At 38.1% G+C, this 23,247-nt stretch overlaps 1 protein-coding gene across 1 annotated transcript in view; it reads left to right on the forward strand.

The window, feature by feature from the left end:
• Window positions 1–23,247, forward strand: part of LOC149300749 (oxysterol-binding protein-related protein 10-like) — a 132,940-nt gene that overhangs the window by 64,586 nt on the left and 45,107 nt on the right. Inside the window, 2 exon segments of the mRNA XM_089484789.1 lie at window positions 15,649–15,856; window positions 16,940–17,094. Coding sequence (XP_089340915.1) covers window positions 15,649–15,856; window positions 16,940–17,094 — 363 coding nt within the window.

Here is a 23,247-nt window from a genome sequence, read left to right on the forward strand (position 1 = left end):
CCTATACAGGGCAAGAGCCAGAGATATCAGTGTAAAAGTAGTAGAATGCAGGTCATTGTTCAATGGAGGTCTTGGATCCTTGAGTAGATGTTTGTATAGCATTCAGCTAGCAGGCAGTATTTACAGTAAACAGATGTGTCAATGGTTAGATGGTCCATAAAGTCACCTATTTACACGTTACCGAAAGTACAATATTGCTTAAAGCTTTGAATCCTATACCTCTAAAAGAAGATTTACACCAAAACCCTCTATGACCAAAATAATTTAGCCCAATACTCTGTGCCTATAATAACATTGATAATTGACATTTCAAGTGCAACCATTAGCTAACATATAGCTTTTATAAAACGTACCAAAGTCAGAGGGACTTTTGATTCTACATTTTTTGTTTAAACTCTGATCACATTATTGATGCCCAAGTTGACATTTATCAGTCTAGCCTCACCTGTGACCTGTTTTATTTTTCTGTGTCTGTATGTTTTTAAGTTATTGTGCACTTTACTAGTTTTGAGAGTTCTTGTTGCATGTCTATAACAGAAGTTTCACATTTACATTTAAGCACAAAATACGTCTTTCGGGGAAGGGGTTTAGGACAAGGCTGCCCATTGGCTCCTGAGCTCTACTACACAGAGAAAATACCTGTATTTTTCTGCAAATTCCATTCATACATGGTTTGAGTTATATAGTTATATAGCACCATCATATTCCGCAGTTCAGGACAATAGGATTGGCACTGAAATTGTTAGATGTAAATATTTTAAAAGGACTTGCAAACTAAACTCGCATAAACTTAAAACCAACACAGACAATTAGTTCTAAAAATAAATATTGCCTGCATTTTATCTAAATACAATTTTTAAGCCTCATGACATTTTAGAATGTATTTGCCTTTTCTGCACCAAAATGTCTTGAGTTGTTTTTGTTTCGCCTCTGTTACAATCTTAGTCTTGCGTTTCCACAAAGTAAAGTAGCCTTGATGTAAATCAGCACCATAACTCATATCTGTGGAAGAATGACAGCGGAAATGTATTATCTTCCAAGAGAGAAGGTCACAGTTCAGCGGTTTCATATTTATATGTCAGAGTATTTCAAAAGAAGTATCTGTATGCTGCATAACAGAATGCAAATCAAATTATAATCTTTGAGTGGTAATTGCTTATCACATGTAATGATTCATCTCTTTTGTCATCTTTCCTAGTGGTTTAGAGGTTAATTATGGCCACATTCAGCTTGAATTGTTATCTAAACATATACACGGTATACATATATGTGGGAAACTAGACTAAGGTGTAATGCTATCATGGTATGTTAATAGAGACATTGCCTGAAAGTGTTCCTCTGTTTAAAGTTACACTCAAGCCTCCTTAAACTTTTTAATTCATATGAAATCTGAGTGTTCTCTGGGTACTGCATGCATACTTTACAATTCCCTCAATGCATTTTGCACAAGTTACCACCTCCTCTTCGATGCAGAGATGAGTTGAGCCAAATGCATCTCCTGCCGAGACTGGACATGTTCAAGACACTTACCTCCAGCCAGCTCCAGGGAGATTTCCAGGCAGATACTGGCAGGCCATCTGGCAACCCGTGGAAATGCCCGGTGTGCTACTAGCGGACAGCATTCCACACTACAGCAGCAGATTGGGCACTATATGAGATCATATAAAACGCAGTGTTCCGGAATATTGAGCCATCATCAAGCGGCTTTAGCTCTGGCATAACCAATCTGGTCTTGTTTCCAGAAGGTCTAACAAGACTCTCTGAAGGCATGTACGTTTAGAGCTCCTATTTAAATACCATAGAGCGTAGAGGGGGTATTATGTTGTAGGGTTGGAAGAAAATAAGTTATTTTTCCACAAAGTAAAGGAAGCATATTGAAGGGACAGTCTGATGACACCCATACTCTAGAAGAATGCAAATTAAAGTACCCTATGAATGTGTTAGAATGCATTCTTCCAAAATGGAAAAATAAATAAAGCACTTTATGTTTGGGAGTATGTATAATTTTTATAACTTGGATGCATACATCTTAATGTGTTTATGTATATAGTACAATCTAGTATATTTTAGGATTGAGTCTACTCAGAAGCTTATTCTTGATGTACTCAGTACCTCCGACAAGCTCTTTTCTGTTTCATTTAATTCTTTACTTTCAATTGCCTCCAGTGAGTTTTCCTTATACTAAGAATATTAGTGTAAAATAAAGAGCCTTATTTAATATATTGGCCTTTTGTGTTGTTTAAATTTAAGGACTACTGAGAATTTCCATCTTGCCGAGGTCAAAATCCTCATTAAAAACTAATAAAAGCATGTGATGTGTATTAGATACACTTGGAGCTTGCGGGAGATATATCTGGTCGGATTGATGATAAAGTTACAACATTCATTTTTTATTTTTAAAGTAGCCTAGTTTTGTAACGTGAAAATGACCTTGAAATCGACACCTGTCATTTTTGCATTAGAGAACTGTTTTGTCAGACGTGTCGTTGAACATGGAGAAAGTCTTCCTACTTGACTTGATATTCATTTTTTAAAATATAAGATGCTGCTTATCGTAAAACCCATTTGATTATAAGACGTGCCAAACGTAAATTAAAGAAATTATCTCTAGCTATTTGGATTATATGACATAGGCAGGCTTAGGTGTAAATAGGCATTATAGGTGCAGTATCGTACTATTATGCACCACTAATAAAAACCTCTGCATCAGAACATAGAGAAACAACATTCTTCGTAAGATGACTTTCCCCAAATGCAATAAATTGATAGTTCAGAAACTAAAGCTTTTTAAAAATGTCTTCATTTGATCAGCCCTTTAATATCATGTCTTTAATTACCGGTATATATCATGTACAAGGTCCCTAAGAACTTTAGAGTAGATTTTTAATTATTCACATTCTCAATTAATGTATGTTATAGACTGTCTATTATGTGTAGCTATTCCTTCTTATATGTCTAAATTGGTAAGCGGTTATGCCATTATACATACGAACACATACCAAGATATACTGTAAAAATGAAAAAGCATCCACAATGTATTTTTATTAAACATGCTCATTTCCTAGGAGAGACATTGTTGATGATGATCAGTACTTCTGTGGCTTTCATCTTCTGCATTGTCCCTACTTTTGAAGTTCTATTGAGACACACTCTAAGATTACTGCTTTGTTTTTACAAATATTCTACCTTTTGAACTGGAATGTCTAGGGGGATCTAAGAGTGGGCTTTTAGGCTGTACGTGAACCACTAGTCTGATATCAGTCTGTAATCTCCTTTATGGACACCATAAAGAAGAATATCAGCGTTTACCCCATGCATTTTCAATATGGACCAAATGTAAATTTTAAGGGACCACTAAGCTATTGTGTGCATTAAAGATTATATTATCATTAATCACTAAATTTGTGGATAACTTCTCCAAAGGAAATGTTTGCCAGTAAGGTTACCACCTTTTCCTAAAGAAAAAGTTGTGAGGGCGGAGCCACAAAGGGTGGAGCCATAATGCAATGTATTAGAAGTAGTGAAGGTTTACCTGGAAGACTGGAGCACTGTCTCACCGCCTGTCATACTGACACTCACACTTCTGAAGACTGAGGCAGAGCCCGTGCTTCCCTCCTTTGACGTTGGCAGCACATATGTGCTCAGTGCACCATCCGAATATGCATTAATATATCAGTAGTTTTGGGGCCCCTTACAAAAGAAATGGTCTGAACCCCCTAACCGGATAACCCCTCCACCACCACCAGTATGCACAACAGCATTTGCCCCATATTGTCACTGGACAATACTACTGAAATTATCATTTATTATTTTACCAATGCATTAATTTTAAGCGTTTTGTTTCTTTTTATTACTCTGTGCTCTCTTTTTTCACTGAAGTGCTCATACCAATATATTACGCTCATCATTTTTGCTAGCAAAGATGGCTCAGACAAGCCGTTTGGGTGCAAATATGGAGCAGACAAGCCATTTTGGGTTGTTTTTATTTGGAAACAAAATGAGTTGCCCAAAAAATTACTCTCTCTCTGTTGCTCAGTCCTGTCTGTGCCCCTGTCTTGTATCTCCACCCTCACCTGCTCACGTAGGGGAGGTGGGAGGTCAGTATGTGAGACAGTGTCCTGCTGCAGAGAAAAGAAAAACGAAAAGGGAAGAGGGTGTGATTTACTCAGTGCCTGCAATAGAAGCTGCCCTAAATATAAGCCTTACTTGTTTGTAGAGGTAAATTACTACAGGCACTGAAATCATAAATTGAAATTTGCACATTTATTATGCTCCCCTGAGATTTTTACTTTTCTTAAATGTAGTAAAGTTCCACTGAATGTAAAGAAGACTTACTTTACTGAGAGGATGGTGGAGATTTGTATAATTTAATAAAATAAAGTATTTGCTAATGCTAAATAAGCAGCACCTATTACATTTATTAGACCTACCTTGAACCCTAACCACATTTTCTGGGAATGCTGCCAAAAATGCTAATCATAGCTTGTTTATGCCTCCCTGACTCATCTTGGCAACATCCCAGAAAATGTGTTTTTGCATTATCAGTGTTACACAGCTGAGTGGCCACCCTATTTGCTGATGACCATGTTGCACAGTGATAGAGAAAGGTTTACCCCAGCAATTAATATATATATATATATTATAAATTAAAATTTAGGCCAGTGGCATTGTATGAAATATCAAAGAGAATTAAAGCACCATTAGATGGTATCGCTTGTTTAAAAATATTGGTAATTTTGAGGTAGGTGAATTTGTAAGGCGTATTTTAATTAAACAGATACACAGATTTTGTGTTTTTTTTCTGTTTAATAGCCAGCACTAAGATCACACAGAGTGCTCTATCCCACAAGAGCTGCAGTTATTTGTACTGCTAGGCATACCGTATAGCCAGTGCCATTAACTTCTTAATCTGGTGTTAATGGAGTCATTTGTATTGATTTACTTAACGCCATGCCAGAGAAGAATTTGTCATGCAGTAATATGAATGAGAGCAGACTTCATTTGGCAGCCAAAAAACCGCTGTGTCAAAGTACGTAGCAATACAAATCCTTTTTAAAAATCAGTCAGGCTTATCCTTGCTGCCACTCTCCACTAAGGCACATGCACACATACTAATTGCCCATTATAAAGAAATATCGAAATATTGTGTCTATGCCTCTTCACTGCTGACTTTACAGCCCCCTGGGGTCCCTTGATACATTGAGTGTTATTTACAAGTTAGGATGTATTAGCATCATGTTGTTTAGGACTGAAAAAAATTGCAGTAACATTTATTTTCAAATGTTTATTAGAATTACACTGAAGCGCACAGTTTCAAGGACAAGACTGAGAAAACTGAGGCCGTTGGCAAGCCAGGCACAAGATGCGACTACTGTAGTAGTGACTTATTCCCTATGTTAACAACAGTGGCGCCAACCAATGGTCTCCTATCATACTAGCACACAAGTCCAGACCTCTTTTCATTGTGAACACTATAGTTATACTGTAACAATGAACGATTTGTATAATTCAAATACCAGAGAACATAAAAAATATGAAGGCTTTAAAGTGGGAATTAACACTTTTTGCTCTATTACGCCAACTTCTCTTCTCTCTGATTATTAAGCACCGGCTGTGTCCTTAAAATGTTGTAGGATTGACAGAGAGGAGCCGACTGCATGGTGTGGAGACAGCTGGGACCCATACTGTGGGAGATTTTTCTGTAATAATCAAGGGAGAAGACACAAAAAAGGAAGGGAGGGCTGGCTGGAAAATTAGGGATGGGGTATTTTAATCTCCTAAGAGTAACATTGTGCGAACCTCAATGAAAACTATTAGGTAAGACTTGCTTAATTGGTTCATTAGAGCAAATAAAAAAAATATTTACCCTATTATAGCTTCAATGGCAGTATATCTGCAACCAGAATCTCTCATACCCTGGGGGAGGAGTAGGGATATGTCCATCCTTGTGTGCAGACCTGGAGGGTACCAGTGTACTGTGGCAATGTTAATAAAGTCCTATTTGTATTATCTTACTTTTACAAAAACTTTTCTCCATAGACTGTGTGATTAACACTGAGACATTCTTTTGTTTACCACAATGCAGTATGATAAGGAGTCAGGCTGTTTGCTTGTAGATTGGGTTAATTGTTGTTTCAACTCTCATTAGTCACTATTCATTAGGCCATCACTAGCAAGATTTTCCAGTAAGAAGGTCTGTGTGTAAAGAGACTTTCCAGAACCTTCGCTGACGTTATACAGAGCCAACCAAGCTCTTCCCACAGCAGAAGCTCACTGATGTCAGCATTTTATAATGTATAGTGAAGTCACGGCACTGCCACAAACTCTCCCTTTAGTGAATAGACCCTCTGTGTTTGACTTGGAGTCTCAGGGTGGAGGAAAGCTTTCCCTGGTCTCTGGATCACTTTCCTCTTTCTCCACACAGAGGAGGGTTTGGCCACGCCCACCCATTTCCCTCCTCTCAACCTGTTTAAGGCTACCTTGGGCTAGCTCTGCCCATATGTGCAGCTAGCTCCACCTACATGCATGGCTAGCCCTGCCCCTTGTGAGGCCACTACCTCAGAAGAGGAAGAACTTCGGGCGGCCCACTTTGACAAATTTCCATGTATGATAATAAAGTTTGTTATGGGACTGGTTGCTATAGTGATTAAAACACTTTTTAAATTTTGCACCTGCAGAATTTTTTTTTAATACATGACCCTAATTTACTTTATTAATTCTTTATAATTGTGTTGTGCTATTAAAGAAAATAGCTTCTGCATGGACTACAGCAGTATTTAATACATTACATATAAAACACTGGGTGTTGCGAGTGACAGGGCTGGCTCTGTGATTATACGCAGTTGTGTGAAATTGGTACAATAAATCAGTGACGTCTAGGAAGTTAAACTTAAGATTTAAAATGAGAGCCGAGATAATATTTTGACCTCTAATTCCCTCAACGGACTGCCTGAAGCATTATGTGTGTCATTTTGTATTGATGGGCTGGTGAAGCATCCATTTATTAGTTTGATATCTATGACTGTAATTTAGGCCTGAACATCATGGAGATCAAATACGAGGGTTTTTAAATCAAACTCTCAGCTACCCTTATTATTATCCTTTCTGATTTGACGAAGACGTGTGGAGTCCGTGTCGCATTTCATCCAAAGACAATAAAGAAAGGCCCTTGTTCAGCTGCTGTTGACTTTACCTGCAGTGGAATAAGTAATAGGAGTGGAAATGGAACCATGAATTGTAATAACGTTTAACTCTAACTTTAGAAATAGAAACCAGTAAATAAAAAAGAAAAGAAAAGAAAAACCAAGAATTGCCACAAAACAGATCTTAAAATTAATTTTTTTTTACTTTTTTTCCAGGTTGTTTGTTTTCCAGTTTGGGCATTGAGCATGCTAAGCCTTGGGCTTTTGACTGGAAATCTGAGAGCTGGCATACAAGCCTGGTTGGCACAATTGTTCCAGCAAATCCATAGCTGTTGGCAACTATGTATTACTCTTTCAACACCCTAGATGGCTGCCTTGGCCCGGTGGGGTAAGAGCTGTGGGGTTCTGTAGGCCTGTAGTTTTGGCCAGCCTTGGGCTGGTTCATGAGATGCTTCATCACGCTCCTGGAGTGCTGCCGGACTGAAAACACTCGGCCATAACATCATATCCCACGGTCCATACCATCTGGTGCCATACATGCTCAGTAATGGTTTGCTTCTGAGGAGGCACAGCCTTACACAACAGAATGTCCTGGGTCATAAACAAGGGAGAGGGGGATAAGATTACAAATTAATTACTCTATTCACGAAATGTTAGAAAGCCTTTAAAGTTAATACAAAATCAGCATGAGCATATGATAATTTTTTGTTCTCCTTTAACTGCTAGTATCATACAAGATTTGTGCAGTTTTTTGGCATTAAATTTTTTGCTGTCAGTGATACTTTCAGTTCATGGGAATAAACTGTAAATCAAAGAGAAAACTGAAGTCAAATTATTTACAATAGAGACATGACAGATAGACAGTGACAGAGGCGTACGTGACTGCTTAGGGCACTCACAAATTGTCCCCTTGTATTTGCTGCTAATGTATGTCTAGCACCACCTGCACTACTATAAATAACTGTTCATCAGCAGCAGTCTACTCTGTCCATCAAAAACATCAGCACCCCCTGACCTTGCCTTCCCTGTTTCCAAGGTTTCAAGTAAATCAGTCGTGCTTACTTGGCATCACTGTTATTTTGGAGCATTCATTCTGACTCTTTATCATTGTACCTGAGAACCCCCTGTGTTTTTGAGTCTCCAGTTGAAGAGTTGCTTTTCTGGGTCACCCTGCTCTGTCTCTGGGTTGCGGGAGTGATGTTTCGACATGCACTCCCTGTCCAATTCCCTTCGATTTAAGCTATCTGGGGCTAGCTCTGCCCCTTTCTAAGTCACTCTCCTAGAGAAAGAGGACTCTGAGTAGCCTGCCCTGGGAATACAATACATGGCTCATTGTTAATAACCCAACCAAACACTCTGACTGATGAGGAGTCTGTGGAGGAATAGACTTGATAACATTGCCATAAAGAATCAGCTCAATGTAGGGATTGTGCAGTGAATGTTACCCAAAATCACATAACCGACAATAATGGCAGCCTCTAGGGAGGCAAAAAAAATCAGAAAAAAATAAGCTTTTGTCAGTTCTGGCCTATATTAGCCTATATAGCACTGGTATTATATCAAATTGATTATTTTTTCCATGGGACTTGCCATTTAAGCATCAGTAAGGGGAGCATGGGAATTGTAACCCCTTCCCTCCTTCCTTTGTTGTATTTAAAAGGGACAATAGAATGCCCTGTATAACCTCAACATCAAAGAATGTATTAAATTACTTTGAAGTATTATACGTGAGTAATTAGCTATAGTATTGGTCCCAGTGATTATAAGAAGATACTAATTATCTGAATAACAAAACACTTAAAAGTGCAGTTTAACTACTTCTCCCAAATAGGTGGAATCACATTTTCTGTGCGCTATAACTACATAGGTTTATTATTTACTGTTTTCATTTTTAAGCAATATTTCAGCCTATGTAACATATTTTGGATCAGTCAAGTTGATATTGTCAATTGTATACTGAAAGGTGTGATTTATTGGTTATTTTAATTTTGTAGAATGTGGTTAATTCACATGTAATTAAATTAACAGTTATTTCGCAATTATGTTGTATCATTTTGGTTTTTTTTCCTCTATTTTGTTCTACCTTGTTGATGATAAGTATATCAAAGTACGTCAGAGTATTGAACTGACACACCCAATTTGATAACCGATTCTTGACCTTTAGGGCATTTAAACCAATGCCTATTGAAAATGTAATATCTGACAATAGGTAGATCATGGCTATAGGCTAGGCATATAAATGTGTAGATCTGTCAGAACCGCTGATTTCAAAGTGCTGGACGTGGTTACGATGGAAGACACATGCTCCCACTGTATTCTAATGACTGCAATTTCTTGGGTAGGGTGAGGGGCAATAGGCTTCTTATGCATTATACCAAGCTGTACAAATTGTATAGATATGTAGTATTGTCACAATGGCAAGTCCTTTATAGAGCCTTTAAACAGAGAGGTGAACACTTTATAGAGAATGTTAACATAACAATAGTACTCAGTCTCTTTTATTCTAATAATTCAATGTCATAAGATTTCATCTATCTATCTATCTATCTATCTATCTATCTATAAACAGTGAATGGATCCAAGAAGAAGCAGCAATATATGTACAGTATGTGATAATTAAGGTTTCTACATGAATAATGCTCTGTAAATATTGTTTTAACTTAGGTAATCAATTCAATCCTGAAGACCTTTGCATAGAACCAGGTGCAGAAGGTACCCGATGCTCCCACGAGCACCACCAACGGTACAAATATATGAAGACCTCACATTCTGGATTATTTTTAACAAAGTTATTTAAACGTGCAAGATAGTGCCAGTGACCTCAAGAGAAAAGCAAACAGCAAGTAGTTTCTCTCGATGTCACTGGCACGTTCTTGCACATTAAGTGAACTAAAATAATCCAGAGTGTGAGGTCTTCATATTTTTTCCATTTAGGGTGTAACTCCGCATCTACATCCTCAATAACCTTTTTAGCTCTAGTGACCAGTGTCATTCTAAGTTTATTGACAATAAAATATCTACTTGTGTTGATAAAATGTGGTTCCCTGTATCCTGACATTTCACTTTGGTCTTATTATATTCACTGAACATGCACTGCCCTTTCAGTGTGCTTTGAGATGAGATCAGTATAGATTGTGATAATAATTCTGCAGACAAGAGAGCAAATTATTGTATAAGGAAATTGTGCTCATCACAGGTGCGTGACCCATTTACAAGGAAATGTCTGCATCTTCAGCTGCCCTAAACAAACATAGAATCAGGCATAATTCAAGCATATATCATTCTTTTTTTCTGGTCAATTTCTTTATTAATTACAGTCCATTGAATATTATTTTCTTTAGGCTGTGTATTTCTCTTTGATCAATATCCTATCTCCAGGGAGTTGGCAGCACAATACTAGATTGCACCCTGGCAGCTACAATTGAATTAAAAAGACTTTCTTCCCTGTTGCAGGATTGACTTCTTCCCATAGATCACATCTACATTTTGGTTTATCGTATTTTATTTTGCTCATCTGTATCTCTGCCTCGCAGCGTTGGATTCTCTCAGCAGTTCATGTAAAGGTCCAGAGCTAATAAAAATCACTGAGTGAAAAGCAGTGCTAAGATGAACAGAATCAACTTATTGATGTACAGATGTTTTCATTGATTAGGAGAATATTTAACTTCCTTAGGATTCAAAAGTTCAGACCAGGGGATCGTTTCTTTTATTTTGTTGGGCTGCAGGTTTAATATTCACTTAGTATGTTTAGGGAATCCGAGCAAAAAGTAAACTGTAAAAAATAAACCAATCAACAACAAAAGGAGAGGACTAACTTTATAGGAAAGAATAATCAGTAGATCCTGAGAACAGGAAGTCAGCATTGCTGCTCCTCTAGACATAAGGTTCCTTAAAAATATAAATTTATGTTTTAAACTGTAAATAAGATTACATAGGTGTCTATAAAATATAGGACACTCTTGCTAATTTTTTTGTTCTGTGAGCTTCTACACATCTCAACAATGCTCCTATGCCCTATCCTTTTTCATCCCTGTTCACTTTTTTTGGTTAAGTATGTTTTTGGTTTAGATTCTTACCATAATAGTGTAAAAGGTACTGGACAAATGTTCATCTTCCTAATTAGTGAAAGGTCAGTAACTGGCTTGTCTAATAAGTGCCCGTGAATTCAGAACACAGTGAAATATATTAAAAATGTATGTAAGAAATATACGAAAACATATAGCGTCCCTTTAGCAAATCCATCTGCTAAAGAACGGACATCTCACATAAATGGGCTACAGTGGCTTCCACAGACCCCTACCCTGGCATAATTCAAAATCATCATAGAAGTGGTAGACAACATGAAAATAATTGATCGTTCTAATATTCTTAGTAAAATACCGTGCATTGCTGCAGGACAAAGATTTTGTACCTATCAAGAATGTGAATCGGTGAATAACTATGTCTGTGGTGGCCAAAGTGTTAGACCTGATGGGGACGTTTTTTTATTTTTTTTTTTCTCCAAACTTTCCAAAAGAATTTACCTTGTCAATCTTGTACCTGACATTTCCAACAACATTGCAGCTAAATCAACTAGATAGTTGCGCGTGCCCCATAAATCTCCACATAATGTATGTGTGGCTTTATAAAGTTAGGAGAGTGGTTGTGCTACTGTTGAAGCTGAAAAAAGCAATTTAAATAAAACATGAGATACTACAATCAAACATTTCTTGTAATGTGGACCAAGTTTAGAAGCAAGGAATGAAAAGGCATAACCTGAGTAAATACAAAAATCTCCTTTGTCGTAGTAATAGTGCAGAAAATAGAATTTTCAACTAAATATGGAAAGTATGCTTATACAACCAAAATAATTGGTTAGCAGGTCATATACTTGGAAGATGAATTGACTTGATATTATGTTTCTTATTACATGTCATTTTGGAAACTCTTGCTATCACAAACCATATTACCGGTATTTTATTCCCATTTCATGTGGTCTGGTGTGATTGGGCAGACAGTAGGTGGCATGGGAAGTACTGAATGGTGTGGATTTCATGGTTTCAGAAACTGAAAAGGTTAATGTCCTGGGTTTAACAATCGGTTGAAATAAATTTGAAGATTGGGAAGAGGATCATGAGAGAGCACGTATAGTTCCAGGAAGGACACAGGCCAAGCTAACAACAGTAATGGTTTGGAGCATTCTTGCAGGGGGTACAGTTAGAGTTCTGCACTGAATGAAGGAACAATGCCCTGCCCAACCACCCAGACCCTTTTGTTGTCATCTTTATGGGGAGCTTGGTTGCTTATAGTTCAGCATGAGGGGTATGAGGCATCAATGCGCCAGTGTGCTGCATCTGTGGTATTAATAGACTGCCGTAAAGAGTTAATGAACTCCCAAGGACATATCAGTAAAAATACTGTTTGTTGTGTTGTATGACTAGTTTAATGTCTGTAAACATTCAATATTAATAAACACTGTTACCCTTCATAGCCAAGAAAATTGTGTTTGTGTCGTTCTTTTGGGAAAAATGGCAGAAACATGCAGTTGAGTGATGTCTCAGAAAGTGTCTACATGTCATACATTATTCTTGTGGTAAACAAATGTTGACTATGCAGATTCACTGCATCTAAAAGGGGAACTGTTACAACTGTTTAGCATACTTAAATTCATTAAAGATAACTACCTGTAGCATGTGCTTTTTGTAACTTTTGAAAATGTTTAGTTCCTTATGGAAGCTGAGATTGGTGGCAGGACCACCATTACCATTCTCTCCATTCTCTAGCATTGTACCATAGATCGATAATGTAGTGAGGAATAATCTTATAGATTCTGAGAAAAGGAAGTGTCCAGTGTCCTTGTCCAGTGGTATACACCTTAGATATATTTGTAAAACACCATTGCATTGGCGTGTTTAGTGTCTAGAGCAACAAATGCATAATTTAAAAAACCCTCTAACCCAGATATTACTTCATGTTTAACATGCAGAAATTAAGCACTAAACACTGGAGATGTAGTACTGTTACTCATAAATGTAGGAACCCATACATACATTGTAATAAGTAATAAAAAAAATCACCCATCTTCTAATAATATAGTGTGTGAGCCTAATGTTGGTAGCACAGCTCCTGTTTACTCTAGTGTAGACTGGGGTGGAAGGCCGTTCTCATCTATCCTGCCCAAATTGTAAGAGTGGCTACGTTATGAAACGGGTTGGTTGCTATGTAAAAGAACATTAGAAATGCAGAAGAAAGGTTACTTCTAGAGTCTAAAGTATACTAGCCTAAAACCACAGCCTTACTCAGAAACACAAAGAAAACTCTGCTTAATCATTATTAGATTCCACTCAGCAGGTGCTCCTGGGTTGTAGATATATCTCTAATGTGCTTTTGTGATAATGAGGTTGAAGATCACAACTTTCCTTTCATCATCCTCATTTCCAGCTATTGCTTTTGTCATATCTCTGCCAGGGCACAAGATCAAAGTAGATGGGCTTAGGACAGTGGATATCGTTAGTCGCTGCATGTACTAATAGTGTGCTTTCATCTCATTGAAAAGTATCAGTGCCACTTACCAAGGCATTCCAAAGCCACAACAATGTAAAAGCTTTTTAAGGTGTGACTGCCTGTCTGTCTTACTGTTATTTCTTTATTAGTGATGATTTGTATTGGAAGATGCTGAAATGTTGTTGTCCTCATATAGAGCATAGTGGATTACCTGACTGAGTTTCTTCAGTGACATATATATTATATACATCGTATGCTTTGACGCAGTACAAAACACATTACTAGATGACTGTACGCCTGACTGAGTGGGCCGCAGGCAGATAGCACAGAAATGTAGTGTAGAACACCTTTAAAGAAATAATTAATTTTAAATTACCGTATTTGCTCGATTATAAGACGAGGTTTTTTTCAGAGCAAATGCTCTGAAAAATACCCCTCGTCTTCTAATCGGGGTCGTCTTCTAATCAGACCTCAAATAGAGTCTGATTAGGAGACTAAGATCCAGATCCCCCGCACCGCTGCAGGGGACCTGGATCCTCCTGTCTCACCCCCCCCCCCATCATACACACACTTACCGGTGCTTCCTGCTGTATTGCCGGGGCAGCGGGTTGACGTCTACGCGATCCGCGTAGACAACGTCCGCTGCAGCCGGAAGGAGGTGTGGCTAGCAGCGGGGGTTGTCTGCGTCCGTCGCGCAAACCTTCCCCGACTGTCAGAGATCAGAGTTCCCCGCACCGGTGCGGGGAACTCTGATCTCTGACAGCCGGGGAAAGTATACGCGACGGACGCAGACAAACCCCCGCTGCCAACTCCACCTCCTTCCGGCTGCAGCAGAAGGCGACGTCAACCCGCTGCCCCGGCTGGAAGCACCGGTAAGAGAGGGCTGAGAGGGGAGGGGAGGGGAGAGTGTGTGTGTGTGTGTGTGTTAGTTAAATGGGGGTATAGGGTGTGTGTGTGTGTGTGTGTGTGTGTTAAATGGGGGCATAGGGCATTTCTGGAGTGGCGTTAAGGGGGCATTTAATAGAGCACTCTGCCTCCTGAAATGCCTTATACACCTATATGCCACTCTGCCCCATAATATGCATTTTAACCCCCTAAATGCCAGAGTGGCATATAGGGGTATAAGGCATTTCTGGAGGCAGAGTGCTCTATACAATGCCTTTTAACTCCCTTAATGCCACTCTGCCTCCTGAAATGCCTTATACCTCCCTATATGCCACTCTGCCCCATAATATGCATTTTAACCCCCTAAATGCCAGAATGGGATATAGGGGTATAAGGCATTTCTGGAGGCAGAGTGGCATATAGGGGTATAAGGCATTTCTGGAGGCAGAGTGGCACATAGGGGGTCAAAATGCATACCATGGGGCACAGTGGCATATAGAGGGTTAAAAGGCATATCATGGGCCACAGTGCCATATTGGAGTGGCAAGCCTGGGGGCAGATGTGCGTAACTGGGGGACAGGTTGGAAAATACAAGAAATAAAAACAAAAAAAATATTTTTCTCAATCATAGCTTTTATTAAAAAAAATAGTTTACATGAATTAACATTTACTGGTAAAACTTTTTTCCTTTAGGGTCGTCTTATATTCAGGCTTTTTCTTTTTTTCCTAAGTTAATATTCAGATTTTGGGGGGTCGTCTTATAATCAGGGTCGTCTTATAATCGAGCAAATACGGTAATTTAGGTGCTTTTATAAACTATTGAAGCCTCTCTATCCTTCCTTATAACAATACAGTGTTAGTGACATAAAAACACTGGGTTTTCAACAAGAGTATACATATGCATGATTCCAATGCCTGTACACAATATGAATAGAGACATCTGACACACAACTAACCACATTAATGTACAAGAACCCAATTGAATAAACATTATACTTGGCATATCTAACAAGAATTCTTGGTGGAAACTGTGCATCTTGGTTACTCATCTGGCTAGTAATTGTAATTCCTACAAGGAACTAATTTGGTATAACTGAACGTGATGTGATTTTTAAGTATTATCCTTAAATCCAACTAGGTTTTTGCTCAAGTGGAAGGACAGCAGAGAAATCTTGCACATGCTATTGAGTCCTTATCAGGCTCTGGCCCTCTGTCTGCCTTGGACCAGGACTTGCTGCTTTTGAAAGCTACCTCTGCTGCCACCCTCAGCTGCCTCGGAGAATGTCTCCATTTACTACAACAGAGTGTTTATCAAGTTGGGAACAGCAGCAAGACAGTGTCATCAGGTGAGAAGATATGTTGTGTTCTTTGATGATAAAAATGTAGAATGAGTCTGATTGGCAAGCATGGTGAGATCGGAGGTGGAAAATGAGACATGATAATGGAGGTATAGTCACCAGAGCCCCCATCAGGGATGGTACAGCTGATACATCTTTAAAAAACAGTCTCCAAGGGGGGCCAGGCCCCTCATGGAGCCGCAGCGATCCTGCTCCCTAGGCATACCCCTGTTGCTTCTCACGTAAGCGGTGTTGAGAGCTGTGCTGGCAGCAGAAGCATGAGGTAACACTTGTGACATCAGCATTGGGCCTTCCACAGCTCGTGTTGATGTCATACACATTATTTTATGCTTCATGCTGAGAATGGACCATGTGGAGAGAGGAGGCAGAAGTATGTGAACAGCAGGGAGAGGGAGGACGCTAGATGGGTATGGTCTTTGGGGGAAGGGATGTGGATGGGTATAGACCTTGAGGTGGGAAAGGAGACTGAAAGGAGGGAGAAGAGAGGTATGGACACTAGAGAGGAGAGGCAGGGACGCTGGGGGAAAGAAAATAGAAATAAGGGACAGGGGAAGAGAAATGGTCTCAGAGAACATGGGGAGCGGGCACAATGCTGATTATGGGCCCAGGCATATCTCATCAGTACTGAGCCCCAAAATTCCTAATGGTGGCCCTGAAAATGTCACTAAACTGTGAGTCTGAAGGAGAGTTAAACATTCCACCACCACAGCTTCACTATACATTGTGAAGGCCAACACTAGGGCCCTGCAAGAAGAGCTGAGCAGGGGATGTGTAATTCCTAGTAAATACTGGTAGATTTCTTGAGTTTTCTCACCAGCATAACTTCATTATATAGTGACTGCAGAGCCCTTCATGCATGAATCTCACAGGTTTGTCCCTTCATAATTCATAGCGACTTAAACTGACCTACAACTCCCTATCTACTAAACACATGGTGTAGCTAAATAGCAGTAGGAAACACCTGTTAGAGGATGGCATTGGTAAATGCAAGGATGAATTACTTTACTCTTGTGAGATATCTAAGGAATGTCACATTGTAAAGCTGTAACCACAGTTGTTCTTCACTATCAGATAACATCCTGAGCTGGCATGGACCAAAGTCTCACTCCACCGAAAATCTAAAAAATGGGAGCCTCACTTCTTTGCCATCTTCCAGTGCCAACTTAACTTGGCCAATGTTACCAAGCATGCCTCAAGACTACCAGATATTTGACTGTAATATTGAGGTAAGTCTATGGTATTTAATAGTTTGAGATTATAACATAGCCAAACCTTACAAGGGCTGCAGAGGTTCAAGTATTATTTGTATAATGTTATAAACTGAAATCTCAACTTGTCATATATGTAGTTATTTGTGAATTAACATTTTTTTCTAACCACTATATTGAAATTGTATCTGAAGAACAAAAGAAAAATATCTCACTCTCTGATGTAAACCACCACTTGACTTAGTCTATTATACTCTCATTGAATCATTTATCAATTAGAGAGTAATTTCAGGGCACTTAATTTAGTGAAAAGTCCCTGAGAGGCAATGTAAATGACATGCTGAGAAGGAAACGTAGTCAAGCCTCCATCTTCAGCTTTCAGTAGGCCGGTACATAGTCTTAAATCCCTGATATCACTATGTACTATGGAGAGTCAACTCCAGTGGCTTTATTCTGCAGTAAGGGCCATTGATTTAACACTGCATTATTTTAGACAGCTTAGCCCTTTTTGCAGAAGAATCCCAATTAAGTTACCTATTGATATTACATAGTGAAATTAGTGAGATGCTTATCTCACCTCTAAATTTACAGTTTACTGAATATGCTGGCTGTGGACTAAGGCGTAGTAGATAATGAAGTAGTTAAAGCAAACCGAGAATGTTTTAGGTGTATGTGAGATAATGTTAAAGTTTATAGATTTGAACATCTGTTTTCTAAGTAAAATGGATACCCATAGATTGTCCAATTGCCCTTACTCTCTGATCTGAATCTCTGTTATTGTGCTCTTAGAACTGAAGTTATTATTATTACCGGTATTATTATTATTATTACTATCATCTTTGATTTATGCAGCAAATAATTTACGCAGCACTTTTTACAGCGCATACATTCAAAGGGTATGACAGATTTAGAACTGACAAAGACAATCTGATTTATTACGTAAAGATGACCGTATGAGGAGGAAATTTGCATTCAGCTTAGGACCCGAACCCATTGGCATTCTGCAGGTTTAACAATCCGTTTCTCTGAATAATATTCAGAATGTGGTTTGTTTAAGAGATGAAGGAGGCATGCTGCCTCTGTAGGTATTTTAGTAACAACATTTTCTGCAGGTCCTCTTGCTTTTGTTCTGTTGTATAAATCCATTGTCACTGCAGTGACACAGAAAAGCGACTTATCTGTTCGGGACTAAACTCCAAGCTTAGGAAGCTAGTAGTGGGTGAAGCTGAAAAAGTTGTGGATTTCTGAATCCAAGAGGACTCCATGCAGATTTGCATTTACTAAGCTTTTCATTTGCAGTAATTAATATGCTTTGCCTGCTATAAATACAGCAATATTATAACCAAACCCTAATTCACATAAATAAAAGCAAAAAGCATAGTAACTTGCCCTGTTCCTACCTGTGCTGAATAACACACCAATACAGCACAGTATGGAAGTGTATTTTATACCAAGTGTGCATTCATTCGGCAGATAACAATGTACGATCCACTAGGTACATTTTGTTGGTGAGTTTAATTGGTCCCAGATTTCCTTTCAAATATGAAAAAGGCTGACATGTTTTATTATGATAAATATGATAAAATATTGCGAGATCCACACAAACATTGTGGCAACAGTGAAATCAACCTGCAATCAGCGAAGCACACAGAACCCTACCATGCCGATTGGAGAGTGATTGTGGCACTTCTTACTAAATCATATATTGTTTTTTTATTTTTTATTTCTAACGTACCATTGTGTTTTGCATAGCTGTGTAATGAGTAAACAGGACATAACTAATAGCACATCACATAACAAATTAGACCTAGATAACCAAAATGTGAGGCGCGTACAGCCTACTAAACAACCTTAATAATCCAGTAAGTATCTATGTCATATTTATGTATAACATGGTGTAAGATCTACATGTGTAAGATCTCAGCCAGGGAATTAAATACTAAACATCCAATGTTCCTTAATCCCTTAAGGACCAGGCTGTTTTTTTCTTTATGTACTCCTTCATGACCAAGGCTGTGTTAACACTTTTGCTGTGCTCATGTTTAGCTGTAATTTTCTTGTCCTTCATTTAGTCTACCCACATTTAGTCTACCCACACAAGTTAAATATTGTTTTTTTGTCAGAACAAGAGGGGCTTTCTTCAGATACCATTTTGTGATCATATTATTGAATTTCCTGTAAATTTTTTTTTAAAAAAGCACTTTTTTATTTGAAAAATCTTGTACTCATCTACAAAAGTGTATATAAATAGATTCTACTTTTTGCCCTGAGTTTAGAAATACCCAATGTTTTTTTAAATTTTTTTGTAGGTTATAGGGCAATAAGTACATGTAGCTTTCTGCTATTTCAAAACCATTTTTCTCCAAATCTAGTCATTCTGCCCCCCATGTGCTATTTGGGACATCTTTAAAAACTGGCAAATTCAATTTACCCCATTAAACCATATATTTCTGAAAACTAGACAAGGTATTTCAAATGCTGGCATTTTAACCATTTTCATGCACTAAGTCTCCTACCAGCCTTTGTCAAACATTTGGTAGTAATTTATTTTGTGTTTTTTTCACACAAGTTGTAATTCAGGTATAAATTTACAGCTCCTGGTAAAGGTCACTTCAAAAACAATACCGCAATATGTGTTCAGCGACATCTTCTGTGTGCAATGATACCACCCATGCATAGTTTGTCAGGTTATTTGGGTGCTTAAAGGCCACGTTTGGGACATGCACAATTCAGGTTTTCAACTTGGAACTTTGACATCTGGTCCTACTGCCCCATGTCCTATTTGGGACATCTTTGAAGCCGGTCAGTTCAATATACCCCAAGATATTTCAAATGCTAGTATTTTAACCCTTTCCACGCACAAATTCTACCACCAGCCTTTGCCAAAGTTTATGGTAGTTATTTAAAAAAAATAAAAAATTATAGCTCCTGGTATACGTCACTGTCAAACAACACCCCAATATTTGTTCAGCAACATCACCCGAGGTGAAGTGCACCAAAAGCCCTTCACTCAACCTGCATAGAAAATTACCTCTTTTTTGTTGTTGTACCTACTTCTGATTGATGTGATGGGTTCTTCGTCTATGTGAGGACTGCAGACTTTTACATTATTGGGAATCTCAGCTGATTACCATTCTTTGTTCTTTAGCTGGGGTTAGATGTGTTTTGTGCACTTCTGGTACTCTTATTTCCTGCCTTTATCCTGTTAGGGGTGAGCCTTGGCCTCATAAACAGCTCATAAGGAGACCAGCCCTGGGTAGTTTCCAGTCGTGTCAGCTGGTCTCATGGTCCAAGTAAAACTTGACTAAGGATCATAGATGTTGTGGTTCAGCAACTATACTTAGCCCACCCTAATGATATCTATCTGTGGGTTCCAGAAATCTTGCATAATCAGTCATGTTAAAAAGATTGCAGATTATATTACCTTACATCCCAGTATACTACCCAGCTTGCCTTCAGTATTCCATCTGTGATCAATAACATTATTCTGTAGGGATAATGGGCAAATCAGCATGCTCGTCAGACTCTCATAATTTTGGTGCTTTAATAAATATGCCCTACTGTTTGTTACATGAGGGCTCCTGACTGTAGATCCATTTAATTTTGCAAAAGTGCTAATTTTTATGTATTATTCATTTCAGTTTTCAGTTGCAATTATGTTTGTTAAGTGCAAATAAGTGTGTTTTATATGAAGCCGTTTGTCTTCTGCAGTACTGAATGCTGTCATTTACAGTTTTTAGTTACTTAATTTTAGTGTATTGTGAGGAATGGTATCAACATGCAAATTTAGTATAATCTCACTATTAAAGCCTTTTAGTTTGATCTTCAAATTAAAATATCAATAAACACAACCAAAGAAAAACTCTTATTTGATGGAAGTCCCTTATTTTAAGCACTGTTTTGTTTGATAGAGGGATACCCATTTAAGTCACTGTGATATATTTTGATAAATACCTTCTATTACATACCATTTAATGCAGACTAAAGGATCGTAACAAATAAGGGATGTGAACCATTAAAGGGCTGCAGCTTTAAAATGGCATATGATGTTGGTGCTGTTATGAAGAATACTATGGAATCTTCAAAGCGTATGCAGCATTTTTATCATACCAATAGCTATCAAAATTCGAGGACAGTACTATTTTTTTTATGAATTGCCTCATGGCATAATCTGTTATTTTAATGTTTTCTGCAAAATATCACACAGGAATTGCCACACGAACTCTGTATTTCCATTTTTTTTTGTCTTTAGTCACGAAATACGGTGCATTAATCAGCTTTTTATGGTTGATATATATTCACTGCGATCGATTTCTTTCTGTAATGGAATAAGAACATGATTCATATAATAGTTATCCCTTTTAATGTATAAAATATTCTGTATATTTTATTCTCCCTATTGTTTTACTGGCAAATGGGGACTTAGATTTCATTTCATCCACACATATAAGGGAATTAAGGCTAATACCTGGAGCCCATGGCAGTGGTCTACAGTGACAAATTAAAAGTCAATACATATTAATTGAGCTCAATGAGCAAAATGTTGGGGTGCTTGGAACCTGCAAGTGACCTTATTGTTTTTTAATCACTACGTGCTTGTTCTATTATAAGATGAATGCGACTTACACCACTTGTGCTATGGTGATACTTGGTTCTAAGAATGCATGTGGGTGAAAGGGTCTCATGATCCTATGATAACGTTTAGTTCAACAACTGCTTGAGAGCAAGTCAGTTTTCCTTGTAATGCATGTGATAGCAGTGGGTCATTATAGATGCAATATCTAAATTATAATTACTTTTAGTACATGGTTCAACAAATAAAATACTTTCTGCACATTGGGGGCTGAAAAGACCCCTACCTACAGCGTTTGCCAAACAAGCACCGGAGCTGACTGCTGGTAGGTATATTACGTGCAAGGTGATGTGTTCAGTCAAACACATCTCCTGCAAGGAAAATAGCTGAGGGGTGGCCAAACGCATATGGGGGAATTCTTCTATTTAATGGGACCTCTCAGCCAGCATAGGCGTTATAGTTAATATGATGGGTGCGGTGTATCTTTAAATACAAAATATATAAACACTGTGTTACAGTTTTACAATTCATTTCAAGTGAAACCGTCTTTGCAGTCATGTTGTTTGTTTTATGTGATGTACTGCAGTGCCATTAAGGCTGACTTATTCTTTTCGTTCTAACGTCTATGTGGATGTAGAAATAAATAAGTAAATGAAAAAAGGAAAGATATATAGCTGGTGTGTTGCCAAAGAAGTCCCAAAAGAACATTGTGCAGTGTAATCTTTACCTGGGGCCAGATTTCACACTGAACAAAGCAGGTATATGCTTAACAATACCTTAGATGTAAAGAGGATCTTGCATGAATAATACCTGTGTGCTTTGTATCTCTAAATATTTTGTAATGTCCTCCGGGTTCTAAGAAATATATGTGCCAAGATTATTCTTCTTAAATGCTATTTAATCCCTACATTCGGTGACTAATATGGTCTCTGTAAGAACTATTCTTGTGGTATTTTCTTGCCCACTGAACAAAGCTGCCGATAAAGTCCCATGAAAAAAGCCATTCTTTGAGCATTAAATACGCCGTAGGGTAGTTTTCAGTATAAGTATTTCTTATTTTTTAAATGTCATCCGCAGGGCTGGATCCTGTGGACCATCGCATTTGATTCTACTCTCAGCCGTTAAAGTACTTCAGACAAGATCATCAAATAGGATCAAAGGGCATAGGGGTCCACAACACCTTTAGTACTTGTGTTTAGGTAGGAGCTGCAGAGTAAATTAATCCACAGATTAGATATATTTTCTGTCTTTAATTTATATTTCCAAATATAGACACCGAGGTAAGGACATATCTGAAACCTACACAAAACATATATAAATTATAGGAAACTAATCTGTTAATAAGTTCAAACAGTTCAACAGCTGTCACCATAGATTTAGTTACTAGGCTGCCAAACTCTACTTCATTCTGTCCACTGGCCACTTTCTTTTCTACACTCAACAGCATATGTAAAACTCCACTAAACTGCACCCACAGTTTTCCTGGTATACAAACTTATATTTGGAATAATGGTATATTTAGCCAGTCCTTAAATCTTTAGTGATCTTGGCTATGTTGTTATGAGTTGCGTAGTCATTGTCAAAATATAGTCTTTGTT

Source organism: Sceloporus occidentalis, unplaced genomic scaffold (genome assembly GCF_023333645.1).
Source record: "Sceloporus occidentalis isolate IW3139 unplaced genomic scaffold, rSceOcc1.0.p SCAF_23, whole genome shotgun sequence".
NCBI classification, from domain to species: domain Eukaryota; kingdom Metazoa; phylum Chordata; class Lepidosauria; order Squamata; family Phrynosomatidae; genus Sceloporus; species Sceloporus occidentalis.